Below are 22,949 nucleotides of genomic sequence, written 5' to 3'. Positions count from 1 at the left end.
TAAAGTCAAAATGGAGAAGCTATTTGTGAAAAACTAAGCACACCCTTACTGCTTCCATAGGAATTAAGATGCTAAGTAGCAGACAGGTGCTGCTAATCATATGCCCTTGATTAAATGATCAGCAAGTGTGACCACCTCTATAAAAGCCTAAGTTTTAGCAGTTTGCTGGTCTGGAGCATTCGGTTGTGTGTCAACACAATGCCAAGGAGGAAAGACAGCAATGATCTTAGAGAAGCAATTGTTGCTGCCCACCAATCTGGGAAGGGTTATAAGGCCATTTCCAAACAATTTAAGGTCCATCATTCTAGTAGTTAAAATGTATGCAATTTGTTCACTGAATTATTTTTCTGTATACCTTGGTATATCGTTAGGTATTTTGATCTCTTTGCATATCAACTACATCATTCAGGCAGTTAGCTTAGGTATTAGGGGTTCTCATCAGACATTTTTTTATTATATTTTATAATTATTGTATTCTTTAGATATTGTTTAATAAATGTAATACTTTTGGATACACTTGAGTGCTTTCTTTAGGCATCTGTTTGTTTCTTGTAACTCTATATTTTTGCCTTTAAGCACCGTCAGGGGCTGTTTATTTATAGCCTACTAGAAATTCTTCTCCTGGCTATAGCATATACAATACTATCAGTCTGTTGCAGGTATTTTGTTTGTGCGTATATATATATATATATATATATATATATATATATATATATATATATATATACATATATACATATATATATACACATGCACCATAGAGTAATACAGTTTATTACAAATGCGAAGTTGGAGTAACCTTATGTGAAAAGCGTGAATAAATAAGAGTCATCATCTGAGGATATATTGCAGAATAACAAATAAGTTTATTGCAGTGTACGGTGCACACGCAGAGGAGAGTTTTCAAAATAAAACTCTCCCAACGACATGATGGCATACAGGCCTTATTTATACACAAAATACTAAGCCCACGCCCCCTATACGAGGTTGCGTGTGCCTCACTACGTGAGCATATAAGGTAAACAAAATATGAATATGAACACATTGAGTTAATAGCATTATTATGGGATGCATAAATGAATGATTCAGTAATAACACTTTATTCAAGCCGTTGACCTTTTCTCTACATATGGGACTTCATGGGCACCTCCCTCGGAATGCGAGACAGTGTCTCTTATTTTCATAACATTGGCACTTTCCTCTTTTCCTCAAGGTTTTTTCAGTTAGCTGCGTGGCTTTTTATCACTTTAAAAATTGGAAGCAAAATCCTCTTTCAAAACGTCCATTCTCATACCCCGTTCATTCAGACAAAGCCTAAAATGGATGCTGACTTAAAATGGTTGCTTAGATCCCAGTGCTGTTATGTCAGACCCCCCTCCTTACGTCATATTCTCACTTTGTCACTTAAAAATAAACACTCACAGACATAAGTAGTAACATCGCAGTGAATATAACCTGATTACAGGTGGGGTAAGCTGCTTGGCAGGAGTCCCAAAGTACAACCGGGAGAAGGGATGAAACTTCTCTCCAGTGAGGCCCTGGGTCTGGATGACCTCTGAGCTCAACACAGATGGAAATGACCGTGGGCAAAAACTAGGGCACTGTGGGAACTCTAATGACGCCATAGGGGAATCCTCAAAAGGCCGTCCGACGCTAGCGAGCAGAGCATACGTCTGTTGTGTCTGCGTTTGGGGGGAGGGGCTTAGCACAGCGAATCATACTGACGTAGCTGAAGGAGCAAACCAATGGAAAGAGCGCTGCGCATTTCATTGCAATTGTAGCGACTTCCTCAGGGGGTTATATATACACAATGATACAGAGAGTCCGTTTATATATACCTACAGCACCATCTTCAATAAATGATATTGGTTGTTCAATACAAATTCAATGACATTAAAGTGCAATAGTAAGTAAAAATATATATCAAAAAGGATACAATTTAAAGAAAAACATCAAAAACAGCAATGTTAAAAGGATATAACAACAAATTACAGAGGGAGGAATATTACAAATGTAATTATGTTAAAAACAATTTAAACCCAATGTAATAACATACTGTATATATATTGTATGTTTGACTGAGAGAGACTTTGAGGAAAACAAAAGTCTAATATGGCCTTTCTATTCTTGAGGCTTATGAATGGTTTGCACCTTGTGGTGAACCCTCTGTATTTGCTCTCATGAAGTCTTCTCTGTATGGTAGACTTGGATAATGATATGCCTACCTCCTGGAGAGTGTTCTTCACTTGGCTGGATGTTGTGAAGGGGTTTTTCCTTTACCATGGAAAGGATCCTACGATCATCCACCACTGTTGTCTTCCGTGGACGTCAAGGCCTTTTTGTGTTGCTGAGCTCACCAGTGCGTTCTTTTTTTCTCAGAATGTACCAAACTGTTGATTTGACCACTCCTAATGTTCCTGCTATCTCTTTGATGGATTTGTAATTTTTTTTTGCAGCCTAAGGAAGCCCTGTATCACTTGCATTGAGAGCTCCTTTTACCGCATGTTGTGGGTTCACAGCAACAGCTTCCAAATGTGAATGCCACACCTGGAATCAACTCCAAACCTTTTACCTGCTTAATTGATGATGAAATAACAAAGGAATAGCCAACACCTGTCCATGAAACAGCTTTTGAGTCAATTGTCCAATTACTTTCAGTCCCTTGAAAAAGAGGGGGCTACATATTAAAGATATGTAATTCCTAAACCCTTCCTCCAATTTGGATGTGAATACCCTCAAATTAAAGCTGGTAGACTGCACTTTAAGCACATATTCATTATTTAACTGTAACTTGAAGTTATTTTGGTACACAGCCGAAATAACAAAACTTGTATCAGTGTCCAATTATTTCCGGACCTATCTGTGTGTGTGTGTATATATATATATAATAAGTTGGTATGAGCAAATTAGGTGGGGAATGTAATATGTATTATAGGTATTTATTTAAAAAAAATTGGGGTCCAGGTTCAGACCTTATTTTATGCTTTTTACAGAAATATTGTATGCCATTTTTCATACAAATTGCAAACTCAGTACTGTATGTTCCTTTTTATTGCCTTGTAGATTTTTTTTTAATGTTTTACTAATTCATTTTTCATTTAAAAACATAGATGTCCGTCTTTTCACTGACTGCTTTGTAATTAATAGTACACGATAAATCTGTTGATAAAAGTTACCTTGCCAGTCACAATATAGAGTTTAGTACTGGAAGTTTTTTTATGCAAGTTATTTATTTATCTGTAAAGAAGTATTTCATGTATAAAATACAAAGGTGTCCCAGCACTCACTGTCTATAAAGAAAAGCTCTACTACAAGAGTATGTCTGAAATATGCAGTAAGTTTTAATGAGAACACAAGGAAAAAATTACTTTGAGTTGCACATCACATTGGAAACAGAGTCTTAGGGAAGGGGAGTGGGAAAGGGAGACTAGGTGACAACACACTACAAAAACAAGGGGGGGGGGGACACTAAAAGGAGGAGGTTATGTAAGGGGGAAATGACCGTTTCAAGGTACTAACCTCTTTCTCAAGCCCGTTCCCTCTAATCCAGGGACCCAGAGGTACTTCCCTATATCCTCACTCCCCTATATACAATGCGCCCAGTCCTACAATAAGGAATAACTGAAAATCTGATCAGGTAAGGCTATTGGTAATACAGATACAGCAATACAGCAAACGAAGACCAGCAATAAAGCAATCAAGATCCAGTAAAGAACCCCTGTATACACTTAAATGTCCTACAATAAGGATCAACAGTATATGAGATCAGGCAAGGTTATTACAGTAGCAACACAGAAGTAGCAATCCAGCAATAATGGAGAAACGGCAAAAGGAGTCCAAGATAAAGCAATACTGTATGTGCAAGTCAAGAAAGCAAACGTCCTTTGCTGAGTCACTGCTCCTCTGTGTCTCTGCTACTGACAAGCGCTGAACTCTGTTTCCAATGTGATGTGCAACTCCAAGTCATTTTTTCCTTGTGTTCTCATTAAAACGTATTGCATATTTCAGACATACTGTTGTAGTAGAGCTTTTCTTTATAGACAGTGAGTGCTGGGACACCTTTGTATTTTATATATGATTATGGGGAATTAGGGTCCAATTGAACCCTGGACGCACATTATTTATCTCTCTTGAGTGCTGTCTATCATTTGTTTTATTGTTAAGGACTTCATGTATTTTTTGTTAGAAAATATTACAGTAAAAAAATAAATATATATATATACAGTATATATAGTGTCTATGTGATAAAATTCAAGGTTATGGTGTTTGAGGATGCTTCCCTCATTTCATATGCTTGCATTGAGTGAAATACATGAACTCTATTATCTTATATAGAAAATTTAATTGGTGAAATGAAAAAGGAAATCCATGATAAATCACTACATTAAGCATGGACTTCAAACTTTAAAAGTGCTATCTCCCTTTGCTCATTGAATTTTATTTTCCATGTTTTGAGAAAGTATACGGTCTTGGGTCCCAGTAAGGTTTAATAAAAGATTTTTTTTTTTTTTTTTAAGTGGGTTTTTAATATTTATATCATATCTACTATGACCACTGGATTACTTGAAGTTTCGGCCACCTTGGAACTCATACAGTAGGATGATTAAAATAACCTTTTGCATTCTTAATGTCCGCTAGTATAGCTATATTTTTCTATCACATTCTGCGACAGTGGAACATCTGTGAGCTAAAGGGAAATTTACATTTTAATAAAGAACACCTCCCTCAGGCTCAGGATTTTTTCTATTATCAAAATCTGCAAAACATAAACAAAATTAAATAAAACAGACAAGTGAGGGAGACCACACCTTCAGAAGTTGAAAAATGCAGTTATGTGACTCCCACACACAACCCCACCTCGGTATGTTTTATAATTATATAGCTGTAATTCAATGATACAATATTGTGTAAAAGTAATATGTTTGTCACTTTTATAAAGTTTTTATATTTACTTCACCATTGTTTTGACATTAAAAATTGTCTAATTGTTGTCTTGTTTAGATATACATGGGCAGAATGAAACTCTTTCTGCAGTCCAGCAGCTTGGTGTAAAGATGGCTATCAGGTAAATTTCATTAAACTGTTTTGAATGTTTTCCTACAATCTCATTCCATGAGTTTATTTTACACAGAAAATGTGAAAGCAGTGTGAAATTTGAGTCTATTACATCTCTCACTCTGTTTCGCTGTCTGTCTGTCTCACCTGAAATCCCTCCCATCTGGACACACACACGTGTGAAGGGATTGGGGCACACACTTATCTGCAATAAACCAGAATGCTGGAGGGGGTGCTACTATCAAAGTTCTTTGAAAACGCTATAAAGAAAACACAAAGGGATAGGCGCACCAAAAATACACTGTTATTATAATAAAACTGAAAATTAAGGATCTAAATATTTGTTCATCAGAGGACAGATTATAGTCTTCTATCTTGATCAGTTAATTTCTGAAGCAAAATGACAAGTGTTATTTTGACTTCGTATGACCAGGCAGTTGTAACCTATTTAAATATCTCATACTTGTCACATACAGTAATAAGGTTTCCGCAAGACCCATTATAAATAGTATTCCCTTCCTTTCTATTTTCCTGCTTGCAAAAAAAGTCCATTTGTTTTCCTCTAGAAAGTATTTCAAAGTGAATAAATCACTTAACTCGATCATAGTTATTGCATCCTAAAGATAGTATCCGCATATAAACCAGGCACAGTAATAGTGAAACAATAAACAGTGACAAACACAGAACATCCATTATATTGATTTCACAGCACTTCAGGTTGTCCTGGTTAAATAAGTCCCCATGTCTTGATATATTACGTTCATGGCATTCATTGTAATTTTAATATGAGAACACAGGTACATTTCAGAGAAAAGATTGTGTCTATGTACTGTATAATTTATATTCTCTACCCAGTTCCTTATTGAGCTTTTTAATAACTGCATTGTTATTATATTGCTTTTCATGTATATTATTATCTGTTTATCTGGTTGTATTTCTCCTTTCTATTGTATCACTAAATCCCTTACACTGCTGGACCTTTGCATTGTTTTCAGGTTTTATTCTCTAAAGCTAACTTTTAAATATATATTTATTTACTGTGTGTGTGTGTGTGCAAATCATAAGAAATTATACACCAATTTCAGGAAGGTCACATGTATTGTCTCCATAAATGTAATTAAATGACATAGAGTAACACTTAAAATGTTTTAAACGCTTTTCCCTTTCTCTGCGATTTTCTTGGAGATATATCGGGACAAGAGGATCTGTGAAATATATGGTTCCATCGAAATTGTGCTAAATGTACTAACCTTAATAAAACTGGTATGGTATGTCTGATGTTCATTATGTAACATTTTATCTATTATGCATAGTTTGCTGTCTGAAATTGTGTCGTGTTGCATACATGATTTATACGATTTAAATTAAAACAGAGTTGTGTATTTTTATTTTAAAACTGGTATTCGTAAATATCAAGATAGATCTGGAACAAGAACACAGGGAGAATACACTAATGGTGTAGTATTTGATTTTTCTTCTCTAAGACCTCCGTCCGAGGACTGTGTTCAGGCAAATTTGAACGACTGCTTAGCCAAGAGGAAGGTGAAAGGAGTTTTACACCACGATTCATGGTTTCAGACCATTATTGCGCGAAGGAACTACACTCCATGTAATGTTACATCATATCCGGTATATACCCCATTCAAAAGGCAAAATGACCTCACGCACAACACGCGCCTCTGTTAGCATTAAGGATTGTATTAATTGCAATACGTGTTTTTCATGGTTTATGTATATTACTAGAATGCCCATGTCACAAATAGTAAGTAGGCAGAACTAATCTTACATTCAGGTTTCTCTAGCATAAAAGGAATATCGAACATGGCCATCTCACCATGCACTATCTGCACATTTTAATAATTTCCACAATAAAGATCCAAGCCAGTTTACCATGAATTGCATTGAAGTCATTAAACAAGACCAGAGGGGTGACAATTGATTCAAGAGGCTATGTCAACACGAAAGCTTTTGGTTCCACAAGTTACAAACCCTAATCACTCTATGGCCTAAATGTGGATATTGATTTGGCGGTTTTCATAGAATAATTTTTTCATTGCAGTATATTATCTTATTATTTACATTTTATTTGTTTTATCCAATTTAAAATATATATATTTTTTTTTTAATTTTTATCATTTATATATTATAAAGTATTTTATAATACTATATTTTTTTAACACTTTATATTTTTAGTTTTTTTATTAATTTTTAATTTTCATTTCACATAAACTTTTCACTGATCTCTTCTTCGGGCGATGTTACAATGGATAAAGCAAGAAAATGTTTACTTTACAAAAGGCAGCCTGGAATGTTATCTGTGGGTTAAGCTTATCCCTACCCCCTGTGCAGTATGCGATTTATGACACTTTAGGTGTTAAATGGTCCCTGAATGTTTGTGATGTAAGAGTGTCTGTGTGTGTGTGTGTAAATATAAATTTATAAAGCACCCACAAGTGTATAAAGCACTTTATTAAAGGTGTGTGTGGAGGGGGAGTTTATACCAAGGGTAGGTGTATACAAGATAATGTTGCATTACTATTAGTGTGTGTAGATACTATATAGTCCCTATTGGTATATAGGGTTAGAATTACATTGTACAATTGTATGTGTAAGAGACAGGTGTGTGTGCGTTCATATAGCGCAGTATTTATAGAAATGGGCTTTAGCACACACATATACAGTATATATATAAAATATATATATAAAATATATTAAAAGCAGTGTGTGATATATATATATATATACACATACAGTAATATATATATATATGTGTGTGTATATATATATCACACACTGCTTTTAAAATCCCTCCCACTTGTTACATTCCCCCTCTATTTTATGAAAGGGTTGTACTTTTTTACGCTATGGGACGTGCACTATACAGGATATCATTCGACAATTCAAAATGAGGGAACACCATTACCCCTTGTGCATTCAATATCTGGTCATCAATTTTTACCACTTTATCATATTGCTTGGCCATTGGCCAGGACTGGATCTTCCCTCTGCCTCTGGCAAAAAATCTGGGAGACATAGCTCTGGTAAATCCTCAGGGCCTATCTCTCCCTCCTTCTGGCCATCCCCAGTCAATACTTGTGACGTATGCCTATTAGTATGGCCACCTTGAGTCCCAAATTTCTGCAACCAGTCCTGTTTGTCACAGCGTCTTTGCCTCCAAGTCTTTGGAACCCGGTGTCTACTGGGGAACAGGTCTGCAGAGAAGGGGAACAGTTTACCAGGTTTCTCCTGAGAGACTGGAGCTATTAAGTTTGAAAAGAAAGGCCAGTCATGGCCGAGCAAAACGGGGGCAGGGAGCCAAGGAGTGACTCCTACTTCGATCATGGCCTCCTGACCTTTTACCTGTAGCAGGATTTTGGCCGTCGGATACCATTTTAAATCGCCGTGTATACACTCTATACTCCATGGAGAGTCAAAGGAAAGCACGTCAGGCGGTAACAGTTCCTGGAAGACCAGCGTTTTTCCCGAGCCTGAATCTACAAGGGCCTGGACGGTTTTACCCCAATCTGGGCTGGAAGTAGCCAGGGCTTGCAACTTTCTCTGAGGAAGGCCGAGGTGACTGTCCTGCTAAAGGAACAATCCATCTGGGGACAGTCCACATACTGGTGACCTTGTTCTCCCCAGGCAGAACATGGAGAGGGTTCCCTCGCAGGAGGGTGCCGCGGATACCGCTCAGCTGGACCGGATACTGGAGACCAGGCATCCGAAGGATCCTGTGGTCGACGTCCTCTGAAGTTCCTCTCATTTGGTGACAAGCCGACATCAGGAAGTGGATGAGGGTCTCGGCGGTGATCGGTGTTTGGACCTCTCCCTTGCTGGAAGGACTGCTCCTTTCGTGGCACTTGACGGTTGCGTATGGAGGGGCCGTAGTTTCCCCGTGGGTCCGGTCTCCCTCTTTGGGCGTCCGCAAGTGCCGGTGGAGTCAGATGTGTCGGGTCCAGGACACTCGCCTGATCCTCGGCCCCAAGGAAGTTCTCAACGGGTCAGACAGCCAAAAGCTAGGGTTTCAGCAGCATGGCGTTTTACCGAAGAGCGTGCAGAAGGGAGTATTACCTGTAGGAATTGTTCCAAAACAACTTGCTCAAGAATTTCCTCCTTAGTGCGCTCCTCAGGTTTTATCCAGCGAGTACACAAGTCCAATAACCACTGAGCAAGGACCCGGGGTTTCATCTTAGAGGTGTACTTCAGGTTCCGGAACTGCTGCCGGTAGGTCTCTGGGGTCAGACCTAAGAGATCCAGTATGGCGGCTTTTACTTGTTTGTAGTCCATTGCCTGATCCGCTGGGAGGCCCTGATATGAGGCCTGGGCTTCTCCTATGAGAAGCGGGGCCAAAGCGGTTGCCCAGCGATCTGCAGACCAGCCCTGGGCTTCGGCAACCGTTTCAAACGTCAGTAGAAAGGTCTCTGGATCCTCGTTCGGAGTCATTTTCCTCAGGAGGACCGGGGTTTTGTTCGCAATCTCTGGACTGGCAGACCCCTTGGATTGGGTCAGCAACCTGGCCACCCGCTCATTCCGTGCTGCCTGCTGCTGGATTAGGAGCTGGGTTTGCTGCTGCAATAGTCTTTCATCTCTCTCTGTCTGTAGTTGGGCCTGCTCCTGCATTAACAGTCCCTGCTGTCTGGTCTGCTTCTGTATTAACAGTCCCTGCTGTTTGGCCTGCTCGCACAGAAACTCTTTGAAAAATTCTTCCATTTTTTTTTGTGTGGTGCTTCAACTGCAGGGGCCTCTCAGCAGCCCACTTCTGATACCATATGTTGCAGGGTGCATGCAACCACATGTGGGTTTCTTGCAAAGGCTTATTAATTGAGCCTTAAAAATATGGCACACAAAAACAAAACAGCTTCTTTTCGGCATACAAAACAGAAAATAAGTCCTGAGCGGGGCTTGGCCCTTTTCCCAACAAGGGCTGTTTAGATTTCAGCGTAACAGTACAGCAAACAGTTCATCGAAAAATAATATTGAAGACAGACCTTATTGCAGTAATTCTCCTTCAGCATTTCAGTACTCTTACTGGTTCAGACATGCTGCATGTGTGTGCAGCCTGGGGTTTTTAAAGCTCTTTGATGAGGCAGCTGGGACCAGACTAATTGACAAGAGCTTCCCAGCTGAATATTAACCTGGTCACTGCTGCACTGCAGACATAAACATAGGTCTGCCAGGCATAGAGCTGGTGACATTCATTCACCCTGTCACAGTCACTATATTGGAATATAACATAATGGTATGCTACAATAATGTGACGTTAAGCCTGTGCTAATGAGATAACAAACAGACTTTGTTCTTCCATATAATTAGATTTGAGGGTACGTGTTAACCTCAGGGAACATAATGTGTGTTATTCATTTTGGTAATGTCACGTAATGAACTCTGACTTAACCGAGCCTGGTGAATCTGGCCCTGAGTGTGTAAACACACAGATACCCAGCAAGCTCTAAGAAACCCCAAACATTACCACATTATATATATATATATATATATATATATATGTGTATGTGTATGTATATGAGTGTCAATTGGAGTGCTACTGGGCGTGGCTAAATGTATACAACAAAAAACAGAGAAGCCCAAAGTGACATCCAATATGACAAAAATACAGTGAAATACCTATATATCTCTTGAAAAAGGGTAATTTAGTTAAACTCTTTGGCCAAAGCATTTTAAGCCTGCAAGCCACATAAAGGCATGACAAAATGTGCAGGTCCTAACACTAACTGATTACAATTCTTATTTACCTTTAAGTGTGTATACAGATTTAGACAAATGTTGTGTACTGCTCACTGACAAAGCAGATGCCACCTATAGATAATATAAGGTCCCCTTTTTAAAAGACTTCTAATGTGTGATACATGTAGGGAAACCCCTTATGTCTAACAGCCATTGCACTTTTTTTGTAGCACTGGAGAAAATAAACAGGAGGTTATGTGATTGGGGGCAGTTGTAGGTGACATTTAACACAATCATGTCTGTTTCAAATTAATTTTGAGTAATATATATATATATATATATATATATATATATATATATATATATATATATATATATATATATATATATATATATATATATGCAAATACAACTGTATGCTGTATTTGCATATTTGCTTTCCTGTGGAGGGTTTTTGGCACTTTTCTTACTCACCATAACTTAACTCAGTATATATATATATATATATATATATATATATATATATATATATATATATATATATATATATATATATATATATATATGTAAACACAGGAAGAGAGAAGAAGGACAAAAATGGAGCACTCAGAAAAAATATAGTGAAACGGCCATCGGAGCTGTCATACCTCCACATCCCCCTGACCCGTGCATGCTCTGTACAGTGTGATGCCTGTGTTTACCTCAACTACACATCCAGACTGATGCTGGGGCGCTCTACGCTTGCTGCTGGTTACTACTCTGTTGTGGGACTGGAACGCTGGGGGTCTGTATTCACTGCACAATGTGCTCTATTTGGACCTCCTCCCTACCTCACCTACTGCATGCTCGCAGTGTTCTATTAGCATCAGGACTCATCTCTACATTTCAGCATCCTCAGGGTCTTTTTTTATTATACCTCTGTGGCTTTGTTTATATTATTCACCATCATTATCCTAGCTACTCAGGTTTTTGCTGTTTATCTATCAATTTTACCCATGTTAGTACCCATTTTTGCCTCTCATCTCATTTGTTATATTATGCAGCATTTAGTTATTTTCTCTAGTTGCTTTGCATGCAGGTTTTTGGCTTACAGTGTTACTTTTTGATTTATCATTTTATTATTTACTATTGTGTCATCTGGTTGTTCCATTTACTTTTTTGAGTCCCTACCCACCCCATGATCGGCACTACATCTCTAGGGGAATTTTCTTTTCCCCTAGTTTTGTTCTGTTCCATTGGGACTCTTACTATATGCTTCTTCTATGTTTGGGTTTTTTTTGTTTAGATATTATAAGTTTCCTTTTTACAGCAGTCATTTAATATGTGGTATGTTTTAATTATTTTATTTTTGCATTACTAATAAAATCCATTTTTCTATTTTCACTATATATTTTCTGAGTGCTCCATTTTTGACCCTCTTCTCTCTTCCTGTGTTTACCTTTGTCTTTGGGTCGGTAGCACCGCCAGAGGGTATTATAAAATTACCCTGACGTCTGGTTTTGTGTATTATTAGTTCATTTTGAGCTGATTTGACTGCAGCATCTATTTTGTGTGTTGTTCATATATATATATATATATATATATATATATATATGTGTGTATATATATAATATTTTGGGCATATTTACGAAGTGATGTTACGCCGTGTCACAGGAAACCAGTACTTTTACACCAAAACCACCGGGATCACTAGCACCAGATGGGACAAAGTTGTAGAATAAAATGATGTTTATTCTGGCAAGCCAGCAGACAAGACAAAATACACAATAACAGGATACTATACCAACTGAGGACCTGGGGAGTACATTCTAGCCTCGCTAGATGTAGGAGCCGCTTCAAGAAGCCTTGCCTTGTCCGCTTCTCGTCCAGGATATCAGAGTGCTGAACACACAGCTGCCACTCTGACATGTATCTCCAGCTGGTCACAGTCAAGATCCAAACTCCTTCACAGAATGTCTCTCAGATGGACTTGTGCTCTGATCAGCAGCACCCCTTATATTGCCCTTGGTGGCTATCCTTTACATGACACAGGGGCTGCTGGCCAACCAGAGCACGGATTGAATTGGTGCCACCAAAGCCAGAGGAGGGGACGTGATAAAGCACTCAAGATCTCCCACTGGGTAGGAGCCATAGAGTCTGCAGGGAACAAAGGCTCTTCTTCCTGAGAGCCCATCCCCAGACCTAATTGTCCACTCTTTCCTACTCCCTTCCTTTGTCTCAATCCTCAGTTCTATGCAGGCAGCTCGGCTGATTGAATCACTGAGTTGGCCCCCATAGAAATGAACACATCCAATCCACAAATCACACATGCTGACTGGGGGAAAATACAATTATTTTGGGAACACAAGTGCTGCACATTATTTTCGCGATTTAACAACATTTTCCCCCACTATTCACATAAAGGATCCCTCTCAGACGTACCACCATTTTGGGGCTTTCCCCCCTAAAGGGTCCAAACCTGCAAAATGTATCTGCTATGCTACTGTGCATAGGTGTCTGAAAACGCATGGTTTCAGTGGTAGCTAACCGGGCACATAACACACACCATGTAGCCACCATGCAAGCATGCATAGGCAGTCAGAAACACGGTTTTAGGGGTAGCTAGCCCGGCTTCACCTTTATTATGTGAGGCCAGCTACCCCCTACCATCACACTCTGTAAGCCACTTTCTGGCACTGCAAGAAACCTTATAGGTCATTTGAGGTCCACAGATGGGTGGTGCCTTATAGAGTAGCACTGCTTAGTAAGTATGGTCTATCATCTAAAATTAAGTTTATGTCTGCAAATGTATATAGTTAACAATTTTGTAACAATCTACTTTCAATAGTACAGCTACTGCAATTTAAGAAAAATTTAGCTATATAAATAGTTTTATTGCAAATACTAAACATTTGTGACTTTTTTTTTAAAGTTATGGTAGACACATCAATCTCCTGAAGAGCAGCAGTGAACAAGATCTTACTCAAGTGCTGAAACAATGTGAGACTTTTCTGAAACAGCAACAGATTGTCCCCAAGTCTCCACTCCGTATCCTTCATTTGACGCTTCGCTCTCTCTCTCTTTATATATTGTATATTAGCTTGCAGTTTGTCAAGGAAAATGTTTAGGGGGGAAATAAGAGATGCACACACACATAGTAATGAAGCATTTCAAGGTCTCTCTCTCTCTTTCTGTATGTATGTATGTCTTTATTTAGATAGTGCCATTAATGTACATAGCGCTTCACAGTAGTAATACACGTGACAATCATATAAATAACAAATAATACAAATAACAGGTCATGGGAATAAGTGCTTCAGACATAAAAGTAATATTTCGGAAAAGGAGTCCCTGCTCTGAGGAGCTTACAATCTAATTGGTATGTAGGAAGAACATCCAGAGACAGTAGGATCGCATTCTGGTAAGTGTGTCTGCATGGGACCAAGCTTTTGAAACGTGTCTAGTATTATCCACGGTGCTACTCATATGCTTCTTTAAGCAAGTGTGTCTTAAGGTGGGTCTTAAAGGTGGATAGAGAGGGTGCTTGTTGGGTATTGAAGGGAAGTTCATTCCAGATGTGTGGGGCAGTCAGTAAGAAAGGTTTAAGCCGGGAGCGGGCTTTAGATACAAATGGGGTAAAGAAGACATCCTTGAGCAGAACGCAAGAGTCAGGTGTGACGACACAGGAGATTCCTTCCTCTTCCTCTCCCTCTCTCCCATCTCCTGTTATCCTTTCTGCCCCTTCCCATTCCTCTCCTTCACCGTCTACCTCTCTACCCTTGCCGCAGCGTGTTCCCCGCAGGTCTCGCATACCCACGCGCTCTCTTAGCCTTTCCTGTAATCCTCCCCGCTCCCTCTCCCCCGCGGTTGCTCCTTTACCTTTCCCTGTGGTGCCATCCGTCCCGTTGCCTCTCCCTCGCGTGATGCCCGTGGCATTCCGCACGCCTGGTGACGCGTCCGGTGCGCGCGCCCCCTCAGCCCACGGGGGACGCGCGTGCATGCTCCTCTCTACCCTTGCTGGCCATCGCACGGGCACAGTCCTCGCCATCGTTCCCCTCCACTTGGCTCCGTTCCCCTCCTGCTGTCTTCCCCTGCTCCGTGCGGGCCGCGCCTGTGTTGCAGCCTGTGCGCGCGCATCTCCAGCTTACAGGGGGCGCGCGCACAGACTCTTCTTATCAGGATTCCCCTGTCTCCGCCTCCCAAGCTGTTCAGGCCATTCCCCTGACTGCCCCTTCTGTCTCCTCCTCTTCTCTCCCTGACCTATCTCTTGCTTCTCCCACTTCTCTCTCTACTCCTCCACCTCTCTGTCATTGGTGCACCTTCCTTTATAATCCCTGTCTGTCCACCTCTTCCTCGCTCTGCATAGTTTCCCTGTTTCCCTGTGTGTACCTGACCTATGCTGTGCTCCTGTGTTACTTTGGATATCCCTGGCTTTGACCCCTGTTTACCCTGGACTACTCTGCTCTCTGGTATCCCTCTGAACCCTGCTACACATACGACTCCGCTGACCTCTGGCTTCGTAGGACCTGGCTTGCCCTCTGACGACTCTACCCTCTGGATCCCTGAACATTGGCAAATGGACGCGACTATTCTCACAGACATACCCCAAGCGTTGCAAGTATACACTAACAACTCTTCCAACAGGCCCACCAACGCTATACCACACTCCGGGCTGGCTCCCACTGCTGTGGGTGTGTGGTATCATACCGTTCCCACCTTAGTACTGGGGTCTTGCTTGGTCTGCGGGCATACAGGCGTTACATCAGGATGGTGCACAGCGAGAAATTAGGGCTGAGATGTAAGGAGGGGCAGAAAGTGTAAAGCTTTAAAAGTGAGGAGGAGAATTGAGTGCGAGATGCGAGATTTGATCGGCAGCCAGAAGAGTGATTTCAGCAGTGGTGACGCTGAGACAAATTTAGGAAAGAGTAGAGTGATTTTGGCAGCAGCATTTAGGATAGATTGTAGGGGAGACAGGTGAGAGGCAGGAATGCCGGACAGCAGGAGGTTACAGTAATCGAGACGGGAGAGAATGAGGGCCCGAGTCAAAGTTTTAGCAGTCGAGCAACAGAGGTAAGGGCGTATCTTTGTAATAATCCGGAGTCAAGTGTGACACCTAGGCAGCGTGCTTGGGCTACTGGGTGAATGATCGTACTCTCAACAGTAATGTGGAAGGAGGTAGTAGGGCCAGGTTTGGGAAGAAGTATGAGGAGCTCTGTTTTTGCCATGTTAAGTTTAAGTTGGCGGAGAGCCATCCAGAATGATATCGCAGAGAGACATTCATAAACTTTTTGGTCTGTACAGCAGGTGTAAGGTCGGGGGTTGAAAAGTAAATTTGTGTGTTGTCAGCATAGAAGTGATATTTAAACCCAAGAGATGTGATTTGGTCACCTAGAGAAAGTGTGTACAGAGAAAAGAAAAGAAGTTTCAGGACAGAGCAACGGGGTACCCCCACAGAGATCGATAGAGGAGGAGGAAGTGTTATCAGAAGAGACACTGAAAGTACGATGGGAGAGGTAAGAGGAGATCCAGGATAGAGCTTTGTTACGAATACCAAGAATATGGAGAATGTGAAGGAGAAGAGGGTGGTCCACGTGTCAAATTCTGCAGAGAGGTCGAGTAATATGATCCCTGTCTTTGGCAGCATGGAGGTCATTAGTTATTTTAGTGAGGGCTGTTTCAGTCGAGTGATCAGTACGGAAGCCAGATTGTAGAGAGTCTAGGAGAAAATGGATGTTGACAAAGTAGAGCAAGCGAGAGAATACAAGGCGTTCAAGGAGTTTAGAGGCAAAAGGCAGGAGAGAGACAGGTCGATAGTTAGAAAGACAGGTACGGTCAAGCTTGCTGTTTTTGAATAATGGTATAACTTTTGCATGCTTGAAGGAGGATGTAAAGGTACCAGAGTAGTGGGAGGAGTTAAAAATGTGTGTGAGCGAAGGGATTATAGTTGGAACAAGAGGTTTTAGGAGATGGGAGGGAATGGTGGCATGTGGTACAGGGAGAAGAGGAGATCAGCAGTGACACATCGTCCTCTGTGACAGCGGAAAATGAGTCAAGAAAGGCAGGAGGAGAGTAAGGAAGCGGTGTAGGATGGGAGGAGGAAACAGAAAAGATGTTCTGATATATGGATTCCACCTCTCTCCATTTATTATTCCATTGCTTGCAGCAAATAATCTGTCAAGTTTGTGCTGCCTAACAGATCTTGTTCAAATTTAAGAAATGTTTTAAAGTATACGCTAATGCTACAATAGCAAAGCTTTGACAGGATGCAAGACTCTTCTATCGCAGCTGAGACAAATAGACCCCATGTATACCAAGCGCCATCATCAGTATTAAAAAACATAAAACAAAGTGTTCACAAAATGTATTGGTACTGCAACTCTTCTTGAGTTCTCATAAATGCTTAATAAAACAAGGTAAATAGAAACAATTGACTGCCATTCCTACTTTTTGTTGTCACCTGTTGGTTTCAGGAAATGAAAACTCATTCCATTTGCTTGTTCAGACATTTTCTTTATTGTGGTCATTTATACTTTGCAATATTCTGTAAATATTCAGCAAACATATGAATCCAGCTTAAAACTTCCTTGACAATTGCTTGTGCACAGGGTATTTGCAGGGAAGCTATCCTGGCCATGACTGGTTTGCATCTTCTGTATTTCTCATAATGTCAGGAGACAGTAAAAAAACATTATCATTCCTGCTGAAATTCTCCAGCCTCCTTGTCTCAGCATATCTCTGGCTGCCACGGCTGTACGTTTCTGTAAGCATTATTTTACACATTTGCTTCCCTGTCATTGTTTCCTTTAAAAAAAGTATCATTTGTATTGTAAAGTAAATCATTGGATTTGAGCTGGAAGCAGAGTAATCACACATCTGGTAATCATAGCAGTCTTGAACTTGAAATTAAAGTATAAAATAACTATTCCTGTAAGTAGAGATAGTGTACTATTAAACGACTTTTCTCATTCTTTTTGCAAGTCTTGTGGTCTCCCATTTTTGTAGCTCCACATACAGTATATCCCATGCTTCTCTAGGCAAGTGACATAAAAGTAGCTTTGCAAGTTTCATGGAAATAATCAAATGAAAATATTGTGCAAGGTAATGTAATCTACAAATATGTCATTTGTACAGTAGAATCCTCTAGATATTGTACTTTAAATTGGCAGGTAACCATAAATCTTCTAGAGTAACACCATCTAGGCAGCGACCTTGGCTTCGCCCAAGATCATTTAATGCCAACTTTACCTCATATTAACCCCATGAAGCCTAAAGAACATTTATGACAATGAACAAAAGAAATAGTGTTTTCTGTATATAACGCAAGAGGGAGTAGAATTCTATTATACAGAAGAAGTAAAAGGACATGATTTATACAGTATACAGGAAATCTTTAGTCGGGAGGAAATATTTGAGCTGGGGAGAACTGTTGATGGTCCCTGGTAGATCATGGATCAGCGGTCATGTCCCAGCTTTCAGTAAAGCTTTTTCTTTTTTAATTTGCCAGTTAGAATAAAAGCAGAAAGTTAAAAAAGGTTAAATTGAAGAAAGAAAAATAAAACAGGTAGAGCTTCTGTCGGCTGTTTGTACCTCGTGATTTTCAGCAGCTGGGCTGAGAGTCTAACATTGTGATATATTTTTAGATACTTTCTGGGTTTTCCTACAGGCTTTTGATCTTTAGACCAATCAGAAAGCTATAATACACATTACTATAAATAAATCTCAATGTTTGAACATTTTAGACAAACTGAATAAAAAAAAATGATATTGAAGATGTAATTGAAGCTTCCATGCGTGAAGTTCTTCATGAGTCTAAAAGCTTCACCTTAATGTCCACAATTGGCTGGATGGGCATATGAGTCAGTGACAAGCGTTTAGCAGTTTAATAGTGCAACCTATTTAAAGCACCCCATATGTTTTTTGTTAAGTTTTTTTTAAAGTCATCCAAATAGGTGAGTGTCCCTAAATCAACACAGCAGAGTTGTAGATTAAAAAATATTTAGTGTTGACTTAACTATCGCATACATTTTCACAAACTGTGCCCATCTCCTGGAGATTTTAAATAGAACACTGCATGCATCTACCAGGAAGACTTTGCACTTGCACTGCTTCCAACTGCTTATTGTTGTGAATGCTGTACGTCATAAAATGTAATGGCACATACTGTATGTGACTTTTGTAAATTGTCAACTAACATTATTTCCAGACCACTTAATGAGAATGTATTGGTCATTTTACTATGACATAACGGCATGGTAAATCCCCTTTATTGCCCACCATTCTGGAAAGGATATGGTGCAGTGTGATTTCCCCCTCTTTGGCACTGAATGGGTTAATGGGTAAATTCCTTTGTTTAAATTGGTGAACCTGTAGTAATTGTGTCCTTTTGCCTTCTCCCTTTCAGAAGCACTTGCCTGCTGATATTGCGGAGTCTGCAATCCATCCAATATATTTTTGTACTGCTCATTATATTGAGATGTTGTTGAAGGCAGAGGTGCCACTTGTCTTTTCAGCGTTCCGCATGTCTGGTTTTACTCCCTCACAGGTGATGTTTGACATTCATTTCTACTCCGTTTCTCATTATGTTTATTTTCCATTGAACAGAGATTATGTAGCATTGATTAGCACTGACAACTGAATTATGCGAGACAAAGAAAAATAATATCAGAAGTGGTTAATTTCATTCCTTCAGATAATTAGTTTTTCTCATCATTAAGACATTAATATTAATTTAGGAAACCTATCTTTCTTAAAAAATGAACGTGCTACAGTACGTAATGTTGAAACTGTTAACGCAAATAAAATGTGTTTTGAGACACTGCAAAGAAGAAGAAGCAGGCACACAGTCTTACTCAAAAGGAGGTTTAATATGCCATAAAGTCCAACGTTTCGGCAGTCAAATACTGCCTTTCTCAAGGTGAAGGCAGTATTTGACTGCCGAAACGTTGGACTTTATGGCATATTAAACCTCCTTTTGAGTAAGACCGTGTGCCTGCTTCTTCTTCTTTGTACTGGAACATTTGGGACTACAGGAGCTCCCCAGGACCAGCGCACCGGCAGCTAAGTACCCCACCTCTATTACCATTTATATTGAGTGCGTGTCTCATCCTCTGTCTTTTGAGACACTGCAACCTATCTTTCTGCTCAGACTTGCATCATATGTAAGCAACAGTTTGTTACACGTCATGCAGATTATTAGATCTTTTGAGGGAAAAAAAGGTTGAATATATGAATCACTGAGATACCTCTTTATAATTTGTGCATCATGTCACCCCTCTGTACCTCCTCCCTTATTCTGAGTAAGATTAAATGCAAAGTAAGTGAGGTAGTCCAAGAAAAGAGTTACAGCAAATAGAAATTATGTAATAGTGATCAAGTAGTTTTGTTAACCGGAATAAGCACAGTTGAATTCTAGAGATGAGCATGTCTGGAACGGTGGGTAAGATATCATTTTTATGTTGTCAGTATCATTTTGGGAGTATGCATCATAGAAAGCATTGTAGAATTAATATATTAGGCTGTTCTTTTGGCTTGTTTAGGAAGTGATTGGCACATACAAAAAGCATGTATTAAGTTTCCTCCAAAGTCCTTTTTAAGCACTAGGTCTGAGTTGCGTTTAATCTTGTATGTTTTAGATATTTTCATCAAATGCATCAAGCAAAAAAGCAGAACATTAAATATTTGATGGCTACATAATATAAAATCTGCCTCACACTATCATATGTAATGTGACAATGTGTAGGTATCCCTATGCAGTTAAGTCTGGCAAGCAACAGGAGCTACAGTACTGCGCACGGTAAGCCTCCAATTAGTACTCGGGCTTTGGGACACTATGGTCTTAGACAAGGGGGGCTATGCACAAAGCAGTGATAAGTGCTTTTAATTGCAATAAATGCCTTTATTGCGCGATACTGCCTGCTACGCGATTCACAAAGCAGTGATAACAGTGCAGTATCGGGGTATAAAGGCTTTTTATCACCAATAAACTGTCACTGATATAAAAGAGTCATACGATCGGCTAAAAAATAGCAAGCCTGCATTTTTTTGCCAGTCTGCACGATTCACAAAACAGTGATAACTGAATCGCACTGTAAAAGCTCACAATTTCTTTTCACCAGCTAAAGGCTGGCGCAAAAGAGATGGAGACATTCATAAAAGCATTATTGTTTTTTCTGCACACCATTAGTACAAGAGGCCGGCGGGGGTCCCGGTAGTCCCTGCAGATGTCCGTGGGCCCCTGAGTGGTCCGTGCAGGTGTCCGCGTGCCTCCAGGTGGTCCCTGCTTGTGCCTGGGGCACGCACAGGGGTCCACGGGTTGTCCCCACTGGTGTCTGGGAGTCCTCGGGTGGTCCACTTGGGTGTTTGGGGGTCTTTGGGTGCTTCCTGTGGGTGTCCAAGGGTCCTCGGGTGGTTCCCGCAGGTGTCTGGGGGCCCTTGGGTTGTCCCTGTGGGGGCCCGGGGGTCCCCGCTGGCCTGCGGTACCAATACTGTGCCCAAAATTTTTTTGGACAATACTTTGAAATAAATACACCCCGCTCCACCACCCCACCATAAACAGTACAGTAATTGACAAAATTACTATTATCCAGATATGGATAATAGTGCATTTGCCCATTTAAAATAAAAAATTAACTAGAAGAAATAAAGTAAATAAAACTTACAACTACCCCTGCCAGCCTGCCACGATGCAGGCCATCCTCATCCTCATCACCGTCCATGTCCTCCGTTGCCAGAAACAATACAATAAAAAATAGAATTTAATGACCCCTAACCCCTTCATCACCTTAATGGTAGTAACTGCTATAGTAATTAAAGGGTTAACCCACCATCCCCCACTACCCACCCAGGAGGCCTAACCAACCTCCCCAGGCAACTACCCCCACCCATATTGGTACAGTGGGTACATCATGCACATATAATATGGGCATGATTTACCACTATAGCAATACATGGTGTAGCTAAAACAAAACAGGCCCAAAATATAACACATTACATAGAAAACTAAACACATTACAAATGCCAATAAACCGATTGATTGGCACAGTGGGTACATCATGCCCATATAATAGGAGCATAATTTAACACTATTGCAGTCAATGGTCAACCTACAAAATAAACAACCACCAACAATATCCAATGCAATCAAAACAATCACCAAATAAACAACAATAAACAAGTAAATACAACAAAATTACCACCAATCAATTAAGCAAATATCAAATAAACACCAGAATTACCAACTAAAACACGAAAACAAAACCATCAATAAATAAGAGAGCTCCAAATAAACATCATCATTCAAAATCAAAAAACCACAATTAAAAAGCAAACACCAAAACATATACAGAAATAAACAATTGTAAACACAACAAACAACACCATAATTCAAAATCAAAGCACAAAATAAATAGCATAAATATTTTAAAGCAAAGAACAAAAATACATTTAAAAGAAATACAAGCTAGTATTTGCCAAAAAAAGCATTGCTTGCACTGTATGTATAGCCCTAAACGGTCATATATAAATACATTTGCAATCAATAGGCAATAAAAAATGTTTTAAATAACAACAAAAATACAATGAAAAAAACTGTAAAAGAAAAATAACATACATTCAATGCTTTTTCTTACCTTTAGATATCTTCACCCTCCAATTCCAGGGGTCTCAGCAAGCTCTCGAACAAATCCACTATCCAAAACTGCCACAGGTAAAGTCCAAAGTCCTTTTCTTCTTTCTTTATCTTCATCTGTTAATTGTAATCCATTTGGGGGTCTTCTTTCTTCTTCTTCTGTATCTTCTTCTGTATCTTTATCTATAACACCATTGTGATCCAATTGTGTAGGAGGTCTTCACTCCTTAGCTTCTTGGCGTCAAATGAGGCTGCACAGACTTTTATACGGCCTGTGACGTCACATTTTAGTGGCAAATAGTTTCCACACCAGCTAATTGACTTGGACGATCATGTGCTTTTTTTTTTTTTATGTGACATTATGTGAAGAGAGGGAAGCCAGCCAATCAGAATGGCTTTGCTTCCTTTCCCTTTAACATGACGTCACAAAAACCATTATGGTTACCATCTCATGTTCCTTCAGCCAATCAGATTGTGGGGTGTATATCCCCAATCTGATTGGTTGTAGTTGACCATGTGACAAAGTTAATTTTTGGAACAGATTTCACATCATCCAAAGGGAGTCACATAGTCTACTACAACCAATCGGATTGGTGATATACATCTC

General features: G+C 39.8%; 1 protein-coding gene across 3 annotated transcripts in view; it reads left to right on the top strand.

Annotated features, from left to right (window-relative positions):
* TBC1D32 (TBC1 domain family member 32) overlaps positions 1-22,949 on the top strand; it is a 335,208-nt gene that overhangs the window by 270,103 nt on the left and 42,156 nt on the right. For all 3 annotated transcript variants that reach the window (XM_075597756.1, XM_075597753.1, XM_075597754.1), the window contains 4 exons: positions 5,002-5,065; positions 13,649-13,764; positions 17,322-17,476; positions 19,118-19,258. In XM_075597756.1, coding sequence (XP_075453871.1) covers positions 5,002-5,065; positions 13,649-13,764; positions 17,322-17,476; positions 19,118-19,258 — 476 coding nt within the window. The remainder of the gene's footprint in view (positions 1-5,001; positions 5,066-13,648; positions 13,765-17,321; positions 17,477-19,117; positions 19,259-22,949) is intronic.

Source organism: Ascaphus truei, chromosome 4 (assembly GCF_040206685.1).
Source record: "Ascaphus truei isolate aAscTru1 chromosome 4, aAscTru1.hap1, whole genome shotgun sequence".
Taxonomy (NCBI): Eukaryota; Metazoa; Chordata; class Amphibia; order Anura; family Ascaphidae; genus Ascaphus; species Ascaphus truei.
This window is presented reverse-complemented; position numbering and strand designations above follow the sequence as displayed.